Source organism: Caretta caretta, chromosome 13 (assembly GCF_965140235.1).
Source record: "Caretta caretta isolate rCarCar2 chromosome 13, rCarCar1.hap1, whole genome shotgun sequence".
Taxonomy (NCBI): domain Eukaryota; kingdom Metazoa; phylum Chordata; order Testudines; family Cheloniidae; genus Caretta; species Caretta caretta.
In genome coordinates this window covers 1,423,624-1,445,401 of record NC_134218.1, presented here as the reverse complement: position 1 = coordinate 1,445,401, position 21,778 = coordinate 1,423,624, and the positions used below count along the sequence as shown (strand labels likewise).

The window sequence follows — 21,778 nt, the reverse complement described above, 5'->3', positions numbered from 1 at the left end:
CCACAAGTACTCCTTTTCTTTTTGCGAATACAGACTAACACGGCTGTTACTCTGAAACATGTGCATAGTACGTTTGCTTGCAACTGTGTGTTATTTTCACCCACGGTTCCCACTCACCAGGCAAAATTAAAGGGAACCCAGAGAAGGAAAAAAGGGGATAGTTCTACTTCTTAGGGTGGACAGAGAAAGCCTGTAAGGGCTTGGGTTTGGGATTTTAGAAAAAAAAATCAACTTCCCCTCTTTAAGAGATAGGAATGTTAAGTCCTGTCTCCTCTGCTTTTTGCTGGAGGGCAAGGGAGATGGAATGAGAACTCTCAGCCCTATACTGCAAGGACAGCAGCTGATTCACAGAAATCTTTTCTGCCAACTGTTTAACAGGTGTCTGTGTAAACTAGGTATTAATTTAAAAAAAAAAAACAAACCTAAAAATTCCTCCCCTCTGCCAGCTGCTCAGGTTTTGGTTCCATGATATTTGTGATATAATAACTCCACCAGTCTATCTTTCACCCATAGTTTTCCACCTAACTTTCTATTGTACAAAGCAGATCTCTTTTCTGAAAAATCCTCTTTGGCCTTCTTAAGATATCAAAAACACAACTCTCTCCTTTGCTGGTCCTTTATCTACAATCTCAAGATCACCGCCCACTTCCACAAAGGTAGCAGCTGTTTCGCTGCAATCAAGACTCTTCCTGACTTTGAGGACAGAGAATTTAAAAATAAATAAATAAATAAAAATACATCAGCTTTGGAGAAGAAAAAGTGGAAGTGTCACTCTCTTGCCAGGTCCCATAAGAGCACAGGCTTCCAAGTGGGAATTTGCAGCTCCACAGCATGCTGGGAACTTTAGCCCCCAGGAGGCACTAATTCTTTCAGGCTCATACGCCAAGACCTGCTGTGATTTTAATTAAAATGAGCATACTGTTGCAGACCAGCTATGACACGGTCTCAGTGCAAAATCTCAGAGCATTTCATTTATTTTCAGAGATTCCACATAGTTTAAGGGGCCATCACATCATTTAGTCTGATCTCTTGTATATTACAGGCCATTCCATTTCACCCTGATACCCTGTATTGAGCCCAATGACTTTAGTTAGCCTAAGCATTTCAATCCACAGGAGAGGAAACTATTGTGTCCACTGGCAGAAAACAAAAGAGACCAAGGTGCCACCAATGGTCGCAGCCCAATGGCAGGGAATTGTTTAGCTGAGATACCCACAGGATCCTAGCACACTCACTGCTGCAGATGAAGGCACAAAAAACCTTAAAACAAACCAACATCCCAGCCAATGTGATCTGGTTGGAAGGGTGGGGGACGTTCCCCATCCCAAATCTAGCAACCAGTTTGACTCTGAACATGTAAACAAGACACACCAGCCAGGTACCAAAGAAAGAGGATTCTCTGTACCATCTCAGAACACTGGCCACGCCATCCAGTTTCTCCAACTGTGGCTAATCTTTGATGCCTCAGGAGGAAGGCAAAAACCCAGAATGCATCTGGCCAATTGTGTATCTGGGGAGGGAGTAGGTGAGGGGATCCTTCCTGACCCCTGCAGGTGAGTGGGATGAGATGAAGCATGAGATTTGAGTATAGTGACTGTCCTAACGTAGAGCTGCAAATGTTATGAACGTATTAAGAGATAATGCATGCAATCCTGTTCTCTCCAAGGGCCCAGAAGGACAGAGATAAACAGGGGAATTCGTAGGCTCCAAGGCCAGAAGGGACCTCCCATAACCATCAAGCCCAACCACCCCACACATGCACAGAGGCCATAGAATTTCTCCCAGGAGCTGGATTAAAACATACCTTTTAGAAAGGTAACAAATTTCACCGTCAAGGCTCCAAGCAATGGTGAGTCCACCACCTCTCCAATAAGCTGCTCCAATATTTATTTTCCCTCACTAATACTTTTTTTAATTAAATGAAAGACAGGCAACTGAAAACTTAGCTGTCCACATTATGCAAAAGAGACTGGAAGTTGTGACCATGTGCAAAGTGCAAATGGAACAGCGGGCTCAACGTAGTTTTTTAATGGACATAAAAGTAGCATAGTTAGGGGCACTGTGCTGTTGAAGATGCCATCTTTGGGAGAAGACTTACAATTAAGGTCCTGTGCGCATATAATCATGAGAAATGGCTTGGCACTTCTGGTAAGAATAGGAGAGCTAAGCCCTGGTCTCCTGCCAGATTCATTCAAACTTGGTTAACTATATTCTGTCTGCCTAAATATTCCCTGCTGTTTCAACTGGTAGACAGTAGCATTTGTCTTGTGCAATTCTACTGCACACTCTTAAGCAGCTGCTGAGGTCCACTCCAGAAATGGCTGTATTTCAGTGCCTGGTGCAGTAATGTATACATACACTGTAAAGCACTTCAGGATCCTCTGGACTAAAAAATGCTCTTTATTTCTAAGGGCATGGCTACACGGGAAAATTCAAAGCGCTGTTGCGGGAACGCTTCCACGGCAGCGCTTTGAAGTGCGAGTGTGGTCGTGCACAAGCTCCTGGTAAATCCACCACCACGAGGGGATTAGCTCCCAGCGCTTGGAGCCTGTCTACACCAGCGCTTTAAAGCACTCAGACTTGCTGCGCTCGGGGGGGGGGGGGGGCAGGGCAGCAAGTTTCAGCACTATAAAATGTAAGTGTAGACAAGCCCTAAAAAGTGTGCTCCTTACATGCCTTCTGGGCACATTAACAACTTAGAACACCCCACAGATCAATTTTGAAATGATGTATTGTTTGCAACAGCCAGTAATTTAAACACCCCCCTACCAATTAGCAACACTTTTGTCAAAAACAAAAATAAAAATGCTCTTCCAGCTAACACCCTCTCGGGGAAAAGCACTGGTAAACACATATGCCTTCCATGTTGCCCTGAATGGCAGACCATGCTCCTGTTTCACAAACAGCGATTTCCAGAGACAAGGATGTTCTACTGACTCCAGACTCCTGCTGCCCAAAGTTCAAACCTAAAAACTATCAGGAGAAACAGCTCAGGTCATCCCACACGTTCCTCTAAAATGATTTCCACTGGAAACATGGAACTGAATTAGTGCTACAAAAGCCATGAAAGAGTTAAAGAAAAATCAAGCATTTTCCTTGAATGTTCCTTGTGTATCCAGACGCTTTCCAACCTAGACTCCAAGTTCTCATTTCTCTCTCCCTCTTATTTTTTAAATTAAAAAGCAATGAGACCGTAGCTGTAATGAAGGGCAAATGGTCTGTCGGATGCAAGCTAATGTACCATAGTAAGAGGCTACATCACCAGAACGAATTCTAAATTAAAACTGCACCATGAAACCAACTCCAGTTCCTCTGAGCAAGCAATCTAGATCATCGGCATTTACAGGCTGTTTCAACCTCAATTATATTATCTTTTTTTTTTTTTTTGGGGGGGGGGGGGGTCTTCTCTAATATGGAGTAACAGAGTCATTATGACAAATTATGAAAATGCCTGGAGTGTAATTATTAATGCTACCAACACATTTGCAATAGAATATAATTGAATTTTCAGACAAACTTTGTTAAGCAGGAGTTAAGGTTTAGCGGATCATAAAAAATAAAGGAAAGAAAACTTTACACTTATCAAACAAGCATAATGAATACCCCAATAAAATCACGGTTAACGTAAAATGTCTGGATTTCTGTTCATTTAAAAGTATAAAGAAAGAGTTAAGGTACCCAAACAACCTTAACTCTGCCCCCATAGCACACACTCATCATCATCTCAAAGGTTTCAGAGTAGCAGCCGTGTTAGTCTGTATTCGCAAAAAGAAAAAGAGGACTAGTGACACCTTAGAGACAAGCCAATTTATCTGAGCATAAGCTGTCGTGAGCTACAACTCACTTCATCGGATGCATTCAGCGGAAAATACAGTGAGGAGATTTATATACACACAGAACATGAAAAAATGGGTGTTATCATACACACTGTAAGGAGAAAGAAAAGGAGTACTTGTGGCACCTCAGACTAACCAATTTACAATTTCATGAAGTTGATAGATTTCCACTCCATATGGCTAAATGCAGGGCCTTGCACAATGACAGGTTTCAGAGTAAGAGCCGTGTTAGTACAGAGGGGCATTGCTGGCACACGATGGCATAGATCACATTGGTGGACGTGCAAGTGAGCGAGCCTCTGATCGTGTGGCTGATGTGATTAGGCCCTGTGATGGTGTCCCCTGAATAGATATGTGGACACCAGTCCTTGCCTACAGACAGCCCCCCAACCTGAAGCAAATACTCACCAACCACACACCACACAACAGAAACACTAACCCAGGAACCTATCCTTGCAACAAAGCCTGTTGCCAACTCTGTCCACATATCTATTCAGGGGACACCATCACAGGGTCTAATCACATCAGCCACACTATCAGAGGCTCGTTAACCTGCACATCCACCAATGTGATATATGCCATCATGTGCCAGCAATGCCCCTCGGCCATGTACATTGGTCAAACTGGACAGTCTCTACGTAAAAGAATAAATGGACACAAATCAGACATCAAGAATTATAACATTCATAAACCCGTCGGAGAACACTTCGATCTCTCTGGTCACTCGATTACAGACCTAAAGGTCGCAATATTACAACAAAAAGACTTCAAAAACAGACTCCAATGAGAGACTGCTGAATTGGAATTAATTTGCAAACTGGATACAATTAACTTAGGCTTGAATAGAGACTGGGAGTGGATGGGTCATTACACAAAGTAAAACTATTTCCTTGTTTATTCCTCCCCCCACTGTTCCTCAGACATTCTTGTCAACTGCTGGAAATGGTCCACCTTGATTATCACTACAAAAGGTTCCCCACCCCCACCCCCACTCTCCTGCTGGTAATAGCTCATCTTAAGTGATCACTCTCCTTACAGTGTGTATGATAACACCCATTTTTTCATGTTCTCTATGTATATAAATCTCCTCACTGTATCTTCCACTGAATGCATCCGATGAAGTGAGCTGTAGCTCACGACAGCTTATGCTCAAATAAATTGGTTAGTCTCTAAGGTGCCACTAGTCCTCCTTATCATCTCAAAGGTTTTCTCAAAACTATGTGGCTTTTTAAAAACACTTGTAAATGCTTACGGCAGATTGTGTGGGGAGGCAGCGTAACACTTCACACCAGTCTTATATAACACAGGGTAGTGAGCCTTGGGTGTGCCAGCAAGTCTGTAAATAACGAACATTTTGAAGAGCCTACAACATTTCCATATGCCCTGTTCCAGCTGTGCTCATTTTCATAGTTCTACCCTCTGATGTCAACTACTCAAGAAACATCTTCTAAGGGCTTGGCTACACTTGCGAGTTATATCGCATTAAAGCAGCCCCGGGCACCCTAACCCACGACCCATCTACACTGGCAAAGCACTTAGAGCACCTGGACTCTGCAGCTGGAGCACTCCTGGTAATCCACCTCCACGAGAAGCGTAACTCTCGGTGGGTCTCAGCTGAAACGCCCCAGAGTCCGTGTGAACGAGGTGTTGCATTACTGCACTCTGATGGGCCTCTGGAAACATCCCATAATCCCCTTAAATCAAGTGGCCACTCTTGTCATTGTTTTGAACTGGGCTGTAAGAATGTGGATATGCCGTTTCAAAGCTCTGTTTCTGACAATCAGCACGCTTATCTGCTCCGGGACAAAGCAATCATTAGTGTGGAATCTTGCTTGAGAGGCGGGGGGGAGGGGGGTCTGCTGCTGCCTGAACTTACAAGACAGCATGCTGACATGCTCTCAACCCCCCCAGAAACCCACTCTCTGTCCCCAGACATACACACAACACACTCCCTGTCACACTCCACCCCATCCATTTGAAAAGCATGTTGTAGCCACTTGCATGCTGGGATAGCTACAACAATGCACTGCTCTTTGTGGCCATTGCAAGAGCTGCTAATGTGGCCACGCCAGCACACTTGAATCTGACAGTGTGGACACACTGCAGCGCTTTCCCTACTGCGCTCTCCGAGGGCTGGTTTAACTTACAGCGCTCTACATCTACAAGTGTAGCCATGCCCTAATTCTAACCCAGGGAACTACAGGAGAACTTAAGTATGCAACAATATGGAAATGATTTACTGTTTATATTGCTGTAGTGCCTTGAGGCCTCAATCAAGTCAAAGCCCCATTGCGCTAGGCACTGTACAAACATGCAGTAAATGACATTTCCTGCCCCAGAGAGCTAACAATCTAAAATTAAGTTGACAAGGTGGGTCAGGTAATATCTTTAATTGGACCAACTTCTGTTGGTGAGAGAGACATGCTTTCGAGCTTACACAGAGCTCTTCTTCAGCTCTGGGAAACGTACTCAGAGAGTCATAGCTAAATACAGGGCCGAACAGACTGTTTAGTATAAGAAGTTAATACATATTTCAAGGGGCAGATACCTGTATGGATACAAATGTATGATTTTTAAATTAAAAAAAAAAATCAGATTTTTGTATTTAAAATCAGATTTTGTAAATACATTTTTCTTTTTAAAATAAAACTGATTTACAATTAAATTTGAAATTATTAAGCCCTAATCTGTAATATATTCAAACCATTTACAGGTTTCAGAGGAACAGCCGTGTTAGTCTGTATTCGCAAAAAGAAAAGGAGGACTTGTGGCACCTTAGAGACTAACCAATTTATTTGAGCATGAGCTTTCGTGAGCTACGAAAGCTCATGCTCAAATAAATTGGTTAGTCTCTAAGGTGCCACAAGTACTCCTTTTCTTTTTGCGAAACCATTTACATTACATGAAAATAATTTTCAGGCAGTACATTTACTGCTGAAATTTTAAAGAAAGTCAAACCACTGAACTGGTGGAAGTCACCAGCTAAGCAATAGGAACCAGAGTTTGTTGAAGAGTTAAGCCAACTTTTGATAGCAACAGTCTCTTCTGCAGGTGCAGAGAGAATATATTCTTCAGTTCAGTCTATTCAACTAGTTCAGATCAATGACTAGTTCATTTAAATTGAGGAACCAATCAGGAGTTGAAAAAAAACAGGATGCTTATTTTCCTCTTCCAATGTACGAATAAAAATGAGGTCTGAAAGTATGAGATCTATTAGGTCTACCATCTTGAAGGGCACGGTGATCAGAAACTATCTGTTCAGTTTATTAATTACAGATGATACTTCCTTTGTTTAAATGCAAAACATGTTTCAAAAAACCTCTTTCTTATATATACACAGTACTTTTAAAGTAGTTCTCACTAATGAAAAATAATTTTAAAACGCTTTTTGTGCACTTTAATTGAATTCCAGTTTCGATCCAAATAGAGCTTGATACAAATCACAAGTAAAAAAAAAATCTTGTAAATAAGAACATAAAAAAGGAAAAATTAAGAATCTGAATAAATAGCTATATAAATGTTTAAATAAATGTATATAAATACAGCATATCCTCCTGGTTAGCCAAAAGAATTACCAAATTTAGCATAAAGACTATATTTAGTTGCAAATCAACATGCTGTAATGGTTACCAAACAATAAGAATCAACCTTTCTTTAGGAAAATAACTAAAAAATATAAACACAAAAGAAGATTAAAATCAATTTTTTAAATTAAGGTTTCCTGCTTGTGAATTTAATTTAAATCATGATTAAACAAGAGTGATTTAAAATAACTTTGATTTAAATCGTTTGGACTTAAGTCAACCCACCCTGACAAGTACCCACTTGGGTTGATTTATTCTTTTCCGCAAAACACTCACCAGCAACTACACACCACACAACAGAAACACTAACCCAGAAACCAATCCCTGCAACAAACCCCAGTGCCAACTCTATCCACATATCTATTCAAGGGACACCATCATAGGACCAAACCACATCAGCCACATCATGAAGGGCTCATTCACCTGCACATCTACCAATGTGATATATGCCATCATGTGCCAGCAATGCCCCTCTGCCATGTACATTGGCCAAACCAGACAGTCTCTAAGCAAAAGAATAAATAGACACAAATCAGACGTCAAGAACTGTAACATTCAAAAACTAGTAGGAGAGCACTTCAATCTCCCTGGACACTCAATAACAGACTTAAAAGTGGCCATTCTTCAACAAAAAAACTTCAAAAACAGACTTCAATGAGAAACTGCAGAACTGGAATTAATTTGCAAACCTGACACCATCAAACTAGGCCTGAATAAAGACTGGGAGCGGCTGGGTCACTACAAAAAATAATTTTCCCTCTGTTGATACGCACACCTTCTGTCAACTGTTGGGAATGAGCCACATCCACCCGAACTGAATTGGCCTCGTTAGCACTGACCCCCCACTTGGTAAGGCAACTCCCATCTTTTCACATGCTGTATATTTATACTTGCCTACTGAATTTTTCACTCCATGCATCTGATGAAGTGGGTTATAGCCCACGAAAGCTTACGCCCAAATAAATTTGTTAATCTCTAAAGTGCCACAAGGACTCCTCGTTGTTTTTCTGATCCAGACTAACATGGCTACCCCTCTGAAACCTAACAAAATGGTGTATCCCACAGAAATCTGGGAACACGTTTTGAGCCCTGGCTGCTTCCTCAACAAATCAAGAAGATTTAAAGAACACTGGCTAACTCACTTAGTTCAAGAATACAAAGATACCTACTTTGCATGATGCAGAGGCAAAGTAACTTTGTTACTACGGAGCCCAGAAATCATTTATTAAAGACATTTGAAAGGAATCGTCTTAAGGGACAGAGCTCCCTTTGCGAGCAAATCTCAGCCACTTGCTATCAGCTCGAAAGAGCCATCAAGAAAAACTATCCATTAGTTGTCAATTTAGAATGACTTCTGAAAGCGAGCCCCAAAACTCCAGCCATCTCTTTCCAACAACCTCTTAATCCTGTTTGTAACACCTGTGTTAAACCAGCCTGCTGTCAATCTCACTTCTCATGGCCACAACTCAAAAGAGATGAGCAATTTTAGGTAATGTGAGAGCTAAACATTAAAAAAAAAAAAAAAAAAAAAACCTAAACAACCAAGTATAAGAAAAATTCACAAACACTTTGCTGGCTGGTGTGACTCACAGCTCTGGGGAATACATAGGGAAGGGAACTTGTGCACTTCAGCCACATGGATGTAGTTTAAGTCTTAATTCTCCTTTAACTCCTTTCCTCTCCCCTTTCCTGCACTAGGTGCACAAGTCTTAAAAGGCAGCTTGCTACCACTTAAGGGGCACAAAAAGGAAAAAGTTGTGAAGTCACAAAAATCTGAAGATTTTTTCCCCACCGCAGATTGACACTGGCTAGTAAGAGCAGGAAATAACTTAAGGTGATGACCCCTGGTAAATATTTGCATGGAAGGGGGATAAAAATTGATCATACGACATCCAGTAAGTCCTGCAGTTGTCTGCCTTTGTTTCATGTTGGGGAGTGATGTAGAGATGAATGAAGATATGCCAGTTACTGAAAGACTATACCACAAACAGCTGCCAAAAACTAGACACTGCAATCTTGCTGTAAGAGACCCATCTCTACAATCAAGATCAAGTTAATAACCAAGGCACACGCATCCGATGAAGTGAGCTGTAGCTCACGAAAGCTTATGCTCCAATAAATCGGTTAGTCTCTAAGGTGCCACAAGTCCTCCTTTCCTTTTTGCGGATACAGACTAACATGGCTGCTGAAACCTGTGTACAGACAGTGGCAGAACAGGCACTGGCAAGAACAGGTTTAAAGGAACTTCTAGCATTGCTAAGACCCATCCACATGGTCAGCTGCACACTTCCCAATACTTTCCCATCTTGCATGTTATCAAAGCCTGAAAGGAGAGCAACACCCTTTGTGCTCAGCAGAGCAACCTGAAAGTTCCCAAAGAGTCACCTCGAGCAAGGTGAAATCTGAACTGTATCCCAAAATAACTCTGAATTCAAATATGTTATTCTGAACCTCCTGCGGACTCTCTCATCAAACGTTGGGTCATTCAGCATAAGACCAGAAGCCAGTGGTCAGTTCAATCCTTGGCCTCTCTTCTGAGGGTAGGTCTGTTGCAATTAGACACTCATGGCTGGCCAATGCCAGCTGACTCAGGCTAAGGGGCTATTCAATTGCAGTGTCGACGTTTGGGCTCAGACTGGAGGCCAGGTTCTGGGATCCTACAAGGTGGGAAGGTCCCAGAGATCGGTCTGCAGCCCAAGCCCACACATCTGCACCACAATTAAACAGCCATTTAGCCTGAGCCTGATTTAGCTTGCACGGCCACACATGGATTTTTAATTGCAGTATAGATATACCTTGAGACTGCAAAAAGGAAGCCTGTTACAGTGGTTTTTGAGAGAGATAGATACAATCGCTAGACATGCATATGAGAACCAGCAACTCACTTCACATACGCAAGCAAGTCGTAAGACAGGATGGGAAGTGATGCTTATTTTAATTTTGTATTGTTTTGCTCTGGTTTGTTTCTCCTGGGCCTTTTACAAGCTTTCCAGTCTACAGGAGGGGAGGGAGACTGCCCATGGAAAGGCAGAGTTCAGGGTCATATTTCAAGTTCATTCTCTTAGCTTCAGGGCATTCGCTCCTGATGAACTGGTCAACAATGAACCTTCCAAGCATTCCAAACAGCCTACAACGGCTGGTGCTGTGGACTATTACTTTAACCAGAAGGAATGACCAGAGTTGAAGTTACTGGGAACAGCTTATCAGTTGCAGAAGATGCACTGGGGTAATAAGGTTGTAAATATTCACCAAGTCCACTGCTTCTCAAGCTGCACTAATTGTCTTCAGCCTCACATGCATTCATTACACAACAAATGAATGGTAAGTTATCTGGACACCGTCATGCACCTTCACTAATAGAGACAGATCCCACTATGAGCAAAGCTTAGCAAATTTAACAAGAGCTACCGTTTAAGAACATAACCCCAGCCAGTGCAGCCCAGCGTTACTCCACTGATTCCTGCTTTCACTACTTCCTTTAGTTTCACAAATGCAGTCTATCTAAAATCAAAGCAGTTTGTAATTTCTACATGCAGCAGTGAAATCTGCATCTGAGCAGGATTAAAGACATCTCCCCTTCTCCCCTCCAGAGACAATGGAGAGAGATGCCTGGAAACAACTGGAGCTGGCTCTGCCCCCTTAATTGCCTCTGTAATTGGAAACCAGGCGCAGAGGGCATGGGCACAGCATTGCTGGGCAAAACAGCAGCAATATTTAATCATTGGTTTAGACCATCTGCAACTGGTTTGCAGCAGCGCATGGAGTTTATGGATTCCTGAGCTCTGGATAAGCAGCCAGGTGCTGGAGTCAGTTTAATTGTATTCTCTGCTGCGAGAGATTCCTTTTCCCATTTTGACCAGCACTTGGTGCAGAATTAAAGGCATAGAGCCTGAAATCATCCCTGCCAAATTTGGCACTGAGGGAGCACAGCTTCTTGATTAAGTAGGGACACATTAACTGTTCAGAGAGGAGAAATCTGAAACAATATAAGGAAAGGAATTATTATGGTTTGTGATGGGGAAAGCAGAGAAGAGCAAGGGACTGTGCAGAATGGCCACAATAGAACAGGATTTTAATTATGTGGCTTTTTATTTGTCAGGTGGAGAAAAAGTGTAGCTACCCCCCAATAATCATCTACTAGGAGGCACCTCTGGAGCAGGATTATCCAACATTATCAAGATGGTTTATCCCACTAAATCTATTTCCTTTGCTTGCAGGGGTGAAAATCAGTGGACTTTGATCCTTTCCAGGTTCTGTTTCTATCAGAACAGAAGAACAGCCATACTGGGTCAGACCACAGGTCCATCTAGCCCAGTATCCTGTCTTCCTACAGTGGCCAATGCCAGGTGCCCCAGAGGGAATGAACAGAACAGGAAATCATCAAGTGATACATTCTTTGTCACCCATTCCCAGCTTCTGGCAAACAGAAGCTAGGGACACCATCTCTGCCCATCCTGGCTAATAGCCATTGATGGACCTACTCTGCATGAATTTATCTAGTTCTTTTTTGAACTCTGTTATAGTCTTGGCCTTCACAACATCCTCTGGCAAGGAGTTCCACCGTTCGACTATGCGTTGTGTGAAAAAATACTTCCTTTTGTTTGTTTTAAACCTGCTACCTATTAATTTCATTTGGTGACCCCTAGTTCTTGTGTTATGAGAAGGAGTAAACAACACTTCCTTATTTATTTTCTCTACACCCGTCATGATTTTAATAGACCTCAATCATATCCCCCCTTAATCGTCTCTTTTCCAAGCTGAAAAGTCCCAGTCTCATTAATCTCTCCTCATATGGCAGCCGTTTCCTACCCCAAATCATTTTTGTTGCCCTTTTCTGAACCTTTTCCAAGTCAATCTCTCTTTTTTGAGATGGGGAGACCACATCAGCACGCAGTATTCAAGATGTGGGCGTACCACGGATTTATATAGAGGCAATATGATATTTTCTGTATTATCTATCCCAGTCTTAATGATTCGCAACATTCTGTTCGCTTTTGTGACGGCCGCTGCACATTGAGTGGATGTTTTCAGAGAACTATCCACAATGACTCCAAGATCTCTTTCTTGAGTGGTAACAGTTAATTTAGACCCCATCATTTGATATGTGTAGTTGGGATGATGTTTTCCAATGTGCATTATTTTGCATTTATCAACATTGAATTTCATCTGCCATTTTGTTGCCCAGTCACCCAGTTTTGAGAGATCCTTTTGTAGCTCTTTGCAGTCTGCCTGGGACTTAACTGTCTTGAGTAGTTTTGTAACATCTGGGAATTTTGCCACCTCACTGTTTACCCCTTTTTCCAGATCATTTATGAATATGTTGAATAGGACTAGTCCCAGAACAGACCCCTGGGGGACACCACTATTTACCTCTCTCCATTCTGAGAGCTGACCATTGATTCCTACCCTTTGTTTCCTATCTTTTAAACAGTTACCAATCCATGAGAGGACCTTCCCTCTTATCCCATGACAGTTTACTTTGCTTAAGAGCGTTTGATGAGGGACCTTGTCAAAGGCTTTCTGAAAATCTAAATACAAGATATCCACTGGATCCCCGTTGTCCACATGCTTGTTGACCCCCTCTAAGAATTCTATGTTTCAGCTACCAGTCCAATAATGGAAGCATCCCTCCCTTAACCCCCAACCCAGTTTTGACTGAAAGCTGCAGGATATAATAATTTTTTTTTTTTTTAAAGTATCCACAAGTAGAGAACAGGTTGAGTGACAAGACTAGCAGCCAAATCCATGAGAACTGTGAGGAAGAGAGGATTTCTTCATCCACTGCCTCCCAACAGTACAGTTATGTTGTCATTCAAAAATTATCCATAGCCCTGTAGAAGAAAAATCATTTCCCTGGGAAATAGGAATTCAAAAGGTTTAGAGAAATCAGAGAGGATATCAAATATTCCCAAGTAGATGTAAGCAAGCCCTCCCCTCCAGAGTAGAAAAGAATCAAACAGGGACCTATCTTTCATTTTCAAACAAGAAAAATGTGAGGAATAAATCATCCTTTCCAGAACAGCTGTTGAAACAAGCAAACTGAATGAAATACAACCCAACTTTGTATTTTATAACGTCTTACATACTTACAAATTTCACCACAAAATACTTGGAATAAATAACAGAGCCTGAGAAAACTAAGAAAGTAGAAACCAGTGAGAAATGAATGGTTTCAGAGTAGCAGCCGTGTTAGTCTGTATTCGCAAAAAGAAAAGGAGTACTTGTGGCACCTTAGAGACTAACCAATTTATTTGAGCATAAGCTTTCGTGAACTACAGCTCAGAGCCTCCTGTTAAATTTGTTAGTCTCTAAGATGCCACAAGTACTCCTTTTCTTTTTGAGAAATGAATGTTTTCACTTAGGATTGGAAATTGGATGGAAAGTTGGTAAAGTGGAGAGACACAAGAACAGCAAAGGGAAAGGATCTCATAACAGCAGCAGCAAGACTAGTACTGGTAGTCAGCACAGACAGATGGCTGGATGGATAGGAAGGGGACTGGAAACAGGCAAGATCAGAGACACTGGAAGAGCAAGTCCACAAAGAGTTTTAGAAAGGAAGGATGTGCTGAACTTGATCTGGAAAAAAACAGACCCCCGTGGAGCTGTCAGAGGATGAGGTCGCATTTTGTTGAATATGCGAGAAGGTAAGCAGCACTCTGCACTTTCTGGAGTTTGGAGAGCTGGGAGATTTGGATGCCAGAGCGAGGTGAAGGCAGAGGAAGAATTAGCACAGGCAGGATCCCTTCCACATCATTCGAGAACAACTCACTCATTTGAAAAGGAAAACACAGAAACTACCTAAAGTCAATGGAAGTTTTTCCTCTGCGCCTCAAAGTAACAGTACTTCAGAAATTTAAACACACCCTCACTCATGGGTGGCCAACCTGGGGCTCCGGAGCCACACGTGGCTCTTCAGAGGCTAATAGGCGGCTCCTTGCATAGGTGCTGACTCCAGGGCTGGAGCTACAGATGCCAACTTCCCCACGTGTTGTGGAGTGCTCACTGCTCAACACCCTGCTCTGGCCCAGGTCCTGCCCCCACTCCACCCCTTCCCGCAAGCCTGCCATACCCTCGCTCCTCCCCTCCCCCCCCACCCCCGAGCCTCCTGTGCACTGCAAAACAGCTGATTGCGGGGGGCGGGAGGCGTGGGGAGGCACTGATTGGCAGGGCTGCTGGTGGGCGGGAAGCGCTGGGGGCTGGATGGGGGGAGCGGATGAGGGGCTGCTGACATATTACTGGTTTCAGAGTAGCAGTTATGTTAGTCTTTATTCTCAAAAAGAAAAGGAGTACTTGTGGCACCTTAGAGACTAACCAATTTATTTGAGCATAAGCTTTCGTGAGCTACAGCTCTGATGAAGTGAGCTGTAGCTCACGAAAGCTCATGCTCAAATAAATTGGTTAGTCTCTAAGGTGCCACAAGTCCTCCTGTTCTTTTGACATGTTACTGTGGCTCTTTAGCAATGTTCACTGGTAAATTCTGGCTCCTTCTCAGGCTCAGGCTGGCCACCCCTGCCCTAACTAATGGGCTGCCTGTGTCACAGCCAGATAAACAGAGCATATTCACAAGTGCTCCCTCCCCTAGAGGTCAGAAAAAATCCCACTTCCAGAAAGTTCTAAGTTGCATCCGAGAGTGCTGAAGGAATTGGCGGCTGTGATTGCAGAGCCATTGGCCATTATCTTTGAAAACTCGTGGCGAACCGGGGAAGTCCCGGATGACTGGAAAAAGGCTAATGTAGTGCCAATCTTTAAAAAAGGGAAGAAGGAGGATCCTGGGAACTACAGGCCAGTCAGCCTCACTTCAGTCCCTGGAAAAATCATGGAGCAGGTCCTCAAAGAATCAATCCTGAAGCACTTGCATGAGAGGAAAATGATCAGGAACAGCCAGCATGGATTCACCAAGGGAAGGTCATGCCTGACTAATCTAATCGCCTTCTATGATGAGATTACTGGTTCTGTGGATGAAGGGAAAGCAGTGGATGTGTTGTTTCTTGACTTTAGCAAAGCTTTTGACACGGTCTCCCACAGTATTCTTGTCAGCAAGTTAAGGAAGTATGGGCTGGATGAATGCACTACAAGGTGGGTAGAAAGCTGGCTAGATTGTCGGGCTCAACGGGTAGTGATCAATGGCTCCATGTCGAGTTGGCAGCCGGTATCAAGTGGAGTGCCCCAAGGGTCGGTCCTGGGGCCGGTTTTGTTCAATATCTTCATAAATGATCTGGAGGATGGTGTGGATTGCACTCTCAGCAAATTTGCGGATGATACTAAACTGGGAGGAGTGGTAGATACGCTGGAGGGGAGGGATAGGATACAGAAGGACCTAGACAAATTGGAGGATTGGGCCAAAAGAAATCTGATGAGGTTCAATAAGGATAAGTGCAGGGTCCTGCACTTAGGACGGAAGAACCCAATGCACAGCTACAGACTAGGGACCGAATGGCTAGGCAGCAGTTCTGCAGAAAAGGACCTAGGGGTGACAGTGGACGAGAAGCTGGATATGAGTCAGCAGTGTGCCCTTGTTGCCAAGAAGGCCAATGGCATTTTGGGATGTATAAGTAGGGGCATAGCGAGCAGATCGAGGGATGTGATCGTTCCCCTCTATTTGACATTGGTGAGGCCTCATCTGGAGTACTGTGTCCAGTTTTGGGCCCCACACTTCAAGAAGGATGTGGATAAATTGGAGAGAGTCCAGCGAAGGGCAACAAAAATGATTAGGGGTCTGGAACACATGACTTATGAGGAGAGGCTGAGGGAGCTGGGATTGTTTAGCCTGCAGAAGAGAAGAGTGAGGGGGGATTTGATAGCTGCTTTCAACTACCTGAAAGGGGGTTCCAAAGAGGATGGCTCTAGACTGTTCTCAATGGTAGCAGATGACAGAACGAGGAGTAATGGTCTCAAGTTGCAGTGGGGGAGGTTTAGATTGGATATTAGGAAAAACTTTTTCACTAAGAGGGTGGTGAAACACTGGAATGCGTTACCTAGGGAGGTGGTAGAATCTCCTTCCTTAGAGGTTTTTAAGGTCAGCCTTGACAAAGCCCTGGCTGGGATGATTTAACTGGGAATTGGTCCTGCTTCGAGCAGGGGGTTGGACTAGATGACCTTCTGGGGTCCCTTCCAACCCTTATATTCTATGATTCTATGACTGCAGAAATAATCCACCTGAACACCTCTTAAATTGGAGTTTTATACTTACATATATGTTGGCGAATACATTAAAGTGTCTTTTGGTTTCATACTGTACTGAACTATTAGGCAAAGAACTAGTTTGTTCAAGAATGAAACTCCAAGTCCTTAGTAGCACGTGTGTGGAAATGCCTGAAGGGGGATCACTAGAAATCACCATACACGGTCTCATTCAGTTGCCCACAGCACAGTATTCTGGGCTCACTGTGGTCAGAGGAAATAAGTGATTTGCTACATCTGACTAGAAAAAGTTCAAACATTCTCTGATAAGGCTATCCTGGTTGTAGGCCAACAAGAGAACAAACTTCGAGAAATAACACACACTACTCAAGAGGAGGGAAACTGGATTTAAAAGGATCTGGATAAAATACACTCAAAAGTGACTTGTGCAATGTAATGGCGAACAGTAATGAAGACAGGGCTGGGAAATCAGCATAGGCTCTATTCAGGAAAAGGACTTAGCACAACTGTGGACAATAACTTAAAGCCACATTTTCAACATTTAAGAAAGCAAGAACAATTGGAGATATCAACAGAGTACAAATGTGTTGCAGTGGTCACCCAACCAACTGGGTAAAGCTTGAGGCACCAGATTTCAGGAATTAGAAGACACCCACAAGAAAGCAGCATGGGATGTCAGGGACCACAGACACAATATTAGGAAATGTTTCGGAGTAACAGCCGTGTTAGTCTGTATTCGCAAAAAGAAAAGGAGTACTTGTGGCACTTTAGAGACTAACCGATTTATTTGAGCATGAGCTTTCGTGAGCTACAGCTCACTTCATTGGATGCATACCGTGGATGTTAGGGGGCTTATTCCTTCACCCACTTACTTCTCTGGTCCTTCTCGCATGAACAGAGAGCAACAATACCCAAAGTCCAAAGGTGCAAACAATTTGACGTTTATTGGGGTGAACTTCCAGCAAGCATGATTCCAGTTTCCTTCCTTAGTATCCTCCTTCCCAGCTCTGACACCACAGAGCCTTACACCTGTGTCCCTGTTCCCATTCCTACCCTTAGCCAAACATGATTCCAACTTCCTTACTCCCATTCTCTGTTTCCACGGTATGCATCCGATGAAGTGAGCTGTAGCTCACGAAAGCTCATGCTCAAATAAATTGGTTAGTCTCTAAAGTGCCACAAGTACTCCTTTTCTTTTTGCGAATATTAGGAAATTTTCTTCATATTTGTTGGAAGAGAGATTAGACATCTCCAACACATCCACTTCTAAAGTTGAGGGCTATGCGAAGGTAGATGAACACTATTCAAGAGGATAATATAGTAGACTAAGAACCAAAAGGTCACAAAATATACATAGGAAAAGATCTGATGCCAAGTGTACGAGGGAAGTTTTATTACTAAGAATTGTCAGTAGGATTATCAGATTAAGTCTTTTAAAAACAAATATTTCCTGTGTCACAAACTGCACAACAGCATATTAGAAATGAAGGATTTTAGAAATCTAATGTTCTTTTCACCATTAATGTTGACATTTACTTTTTGCATTTCATTCATCTGGAATAGCAAAAATAGACTTGGAGTACTTGTGGCACCTTAGAGACTAACCAATTTATTTGAGCATAAGCTTTCGTGAGCTACAGCTCACTTCATCGGATGCATACCGTGGAAACTGCAGCAGACTTTATATACACACAGAGAATATGAAACAATACCTCCTCCCACCCCACTGTCCTGCTGGTAATAGCTTATCTAAAGTGATCATCAGGTTGGGCCATTTCCAGCACAAATCCAGGTTTTCTCACCCTCCACCCCCCCACACAAATTCACTCTTCTGCTGGTGATAGCCCATCCAAAGTGACAACTCTTTACACAATGTGCATGATAATCAAGTTGGGCCATTTCCTGCACAAATCCAGGTTCTCTCACCCCCTCACCCCCCTCCCAAAAACCACACACACAAACTCACTATCCTGCTGGTAATAGCTCATCCAAAGTGACCACTCTCCCTACAATGTGCATGATAATCAAGGTGGGCCATTTCCAGCACAAATCCAGGTTTTCTCACACACACCCCACCCCCATACACACACAAACTCACTCTCCTGCTGGTAATAGCTCATCCAAACTGACCACTCTCCAAGTTTAAATCCAAGTTAAACCAGAACATCTGGGGGGAGAGGGGGAGGTAGGAAAAAACAAGAGGAAACAGGCTACCTTGACTTAGCCACTCCCAGTCTCTATTTAAGCCTAAATTAATAGTATCCAATTTGCAAATGAATTCCAATTCAGCAGTTTCTCGCTGGAGTCTGGATTTGAAGTTTTTTTGTTTTAAGATAGCGACCTTCATGTCTGTGATTGCGTGACCAGAGAGATTGAAGTGTTCTCCGACTGGTTTAGGAATGTTATAATTCTTGACATCTGATTTGTGTCCATTTATTCTTTTACGCAGAGACTGTCCAGTTTGACCAATGTAAATGGCAGAGGGGCATTGCTGGCACGATGGCATATATCACATTGGTAGATGTGACTAACACGTAGAACAGACTAACACGGCTGTTCCTCTGAAACCTGTCATTGGTAGATGTGCAGGTGAACGAGCCTCTGATAGTGTGGCTGATGTTATTAGGCCCTGTGATGGTGTCCCCTGAATAGATATGTGGGCACAATTGGCAACGGGCTTTGTTGCAAGGATAAGTTCCTGATGAACATCTGATGAAGTGAGCTGTAGCTCACGAAAGCTCATGCTCAAATAAATTGGTTAGTCTCTAAGGTGCCACAAGTACTCCTTTTCTTTTTTCCTGGGTTAGTGGTTCTGTTGTGTGATATGTGGTTGTTGGTGAGTATTTGCTTCAGGTTGACAAAAATAGACTTGTCAGTTTCACTTTCCTGCTACAATATTTGAGGAGCAAACACTACAGAAAAAAAAAATAAAATTTAGATAGATTGTGATTAAACACAATTTCAAGAAAGTGTGAAGACATTGCCATTGATCTTGTAAGTTTTCTGCCTAAAGTGACCTAGCAGTGTCCCCTTACTGTGTGGAACAGACCAAAGGCACAGAAAGACACTGCCCTGTGGGGGGACACAAACAAACATTAGACAGTTAAGAGAAAAGCATGCAGGACCTAGGGCAATGACATACAGGTGGAAAGATCTACATATGTCCCGTGGTCTCCTTTCATCCCAAGGCATTACAAACTCTCTATATGGGAGGTGGGGGGGATGGAGAAAGGTCAATTTGTGGATCCAAGAACTTCACTACTTTGCCACGACGAATGGGAACGTCTCTTAAGGACCGACTACCGGCCCTCCCTGGACAGCCAGCAAGGTAAGTCGCAATTTAAGACAAATTGGTGGCGCAGATGTTTACATTGCTTTCTGCTGAAAACACAGATAATTGTCCTGGGCGGACGGACCCAAAGCACACACCACAGACTAACACGGCTGCTACTCTGCACCCTGGAAGGGCCCACAATGAACGGAGGGGTTTCGTAACGAGGGCTCATTTCCAGCAGCTTCACCTCGCAGCTCTTCATAAGGGCAGCGTCCGGCCGAAGGCACAGGCACGTGGTAGCCGGGCTGTTGAGGCAGGGCAGGCCGGGGTGACCCCAAATCCGGGGTCGGGACGCCGGTGTGAGCGATGCCCACTCCCCTCGGCCAGCGGGCCACTCCCACACACCCGCAATGCCGCCTCCCGGAGTCGGGGTCCCTGCGACTGAGTCTCCCCCAGCCCCGCCCCATGGCACACGGGGAGACCCGGGCCTAGCCGGGGGGGGGGGGGGGGGGGGGGGGATCTCGGGTTCCCCAGCGGCTGGGGAAGTCCCACTCCCCCCCCAGCCCCGCCCCGCCCCGCCCCCATGGCACACGGGGACACCCGGGCCTAGCCGGGGGGGGGGGGTGTCTCGGGTTCCCCAGCGGCTGGGGAAGTCCCACTCCCCCCCCCAGCCCCGCCCCGCCCCGCCCCCATGGCACACGGGGAGACCCGGGCCTAGCCGGGGGGGGGGGGGGGTCTCGGGTTCCCCAGCGGCTGGGGAAGTCCCACTCCCGCCCCGCCCCCATGGCACACGGGGAGACCCGGGCCTAGCCGGGGGGGGGGGGGATCCCGGGTTCCCCAGCGGCTGGGGAAGTCCCACTCCCCCCCCCAGCCCCACCCCGCCCCGCCCCCATGGCACACGGGGAGACCCGGGCCTAGCCGGGGGGGGGGGGTCTCGGGTTCCCCAGCGGCTGGGGAAGTCCCACTCCCCCCCCCAGCCCCACCCCGCCCCGCCCCCATGGCACACGGGGAGACCCGGGCCTAGCCGGGGGGGGGGGGGATCCCGGGTTCCCCAGCGGCTGGGGAAGTCCCACTCCCCCCCCAGCCCCGCCCCGCCCCCATGGCACACGGGGAGACCCGGGCCTAGCCGGGGGGGGGGGGATCCCGGGTTCCCCAGCGGCTGGGGAAGTCCCCCCCCAGCACGGGCCCCGGCCCCGCCCCGAGCAGGCTGCAGGCAGAGCCCCTCCCCCGCCCAGGCTCCGGCACCGGGGGGCAGCGCCAGGCGCTGTGCCCCCACCAGGGCCCTGTGAGACCGGACCGGCCCCACCCCCCGGCCGCCCCTCACCTGGTAGCTGAGCAGCTCACCCACGTCCATGACGCCCGCACAGCGGCACCCGGCAACGGTCGCAAAACCGGAGGGATGGACAACACGCTGCCGTAAAGCGCGGTGCAAGAAAGAAAAGCGGCTCCCCTCGGGGCAAGCAGGAGCCACGCTGCCGTAAAGCGCGATGAGGGGGACGCGCCACACTGCTGTGAATCCTGCTGGAGCGCGAGTTACGTGCCCTCAAACGCGCGCAGTCGAGGGGCGGGGCCGTGCTGGGCAGATGGGGGCGGGGCTGAGGGGCGGGGCCCTGCTGGGTAGGCGGGGCCGAGGGCGGGGCCCTGCTAGGCAGAGGGGGGCAGGTGGGGCACTGGGTTAGGGCCGTGCTGGGCAGGTGGGGCACTGGGGCGGGGCTGTGCTGGTTCAGGGGAGCAGGTGCGGCACTGGGTTAGGGCTGTGCTGGGCAGTTGGGGGGCAGGTGGGGCACTGGGGCAGGGCCGTGCTGGGCAGAGGGGGGCAGGTGGGGCACTGGGGCGGGGCCGTGTTGGGCAGAAGGGGGCAAATGGGGCACTGGGGCGGGGCCGTGCTGGGCAGAGGGGGGCAGGTGGGGCACTGGGGCGGGGCCGTGCTGGGCAGAGGGGGG

The 21,778-nt window shown here is 45.7% G+C and overlaps 1 protein-coding gene across 1 annotated transcript in view; it reads right to left on the bottom strand.

Annotated features, from left to right (window-relative positions):
• The window catches only part of CTNNBL1 (catenin beta like 1), a 106,940-nt gene extending 85,593 nt beyond the window's left edge, over positions 1-21,347 (bottom strand). The window contains exon 1 of the mRNA XM_048819545.2: positions 21,160-21,347. Within this exon, the coding sequence (XP_048675502.1) occupies positions 21,160-21,189 (30 nt within the window). The 5' untranslated portion in view covers positions 21,190-21,347. The remainder of the gene's footprint in view (positions 1-21,159) is intronic.
• Positions 21,348-21,778: the final 431 nt, after the last annotated feature.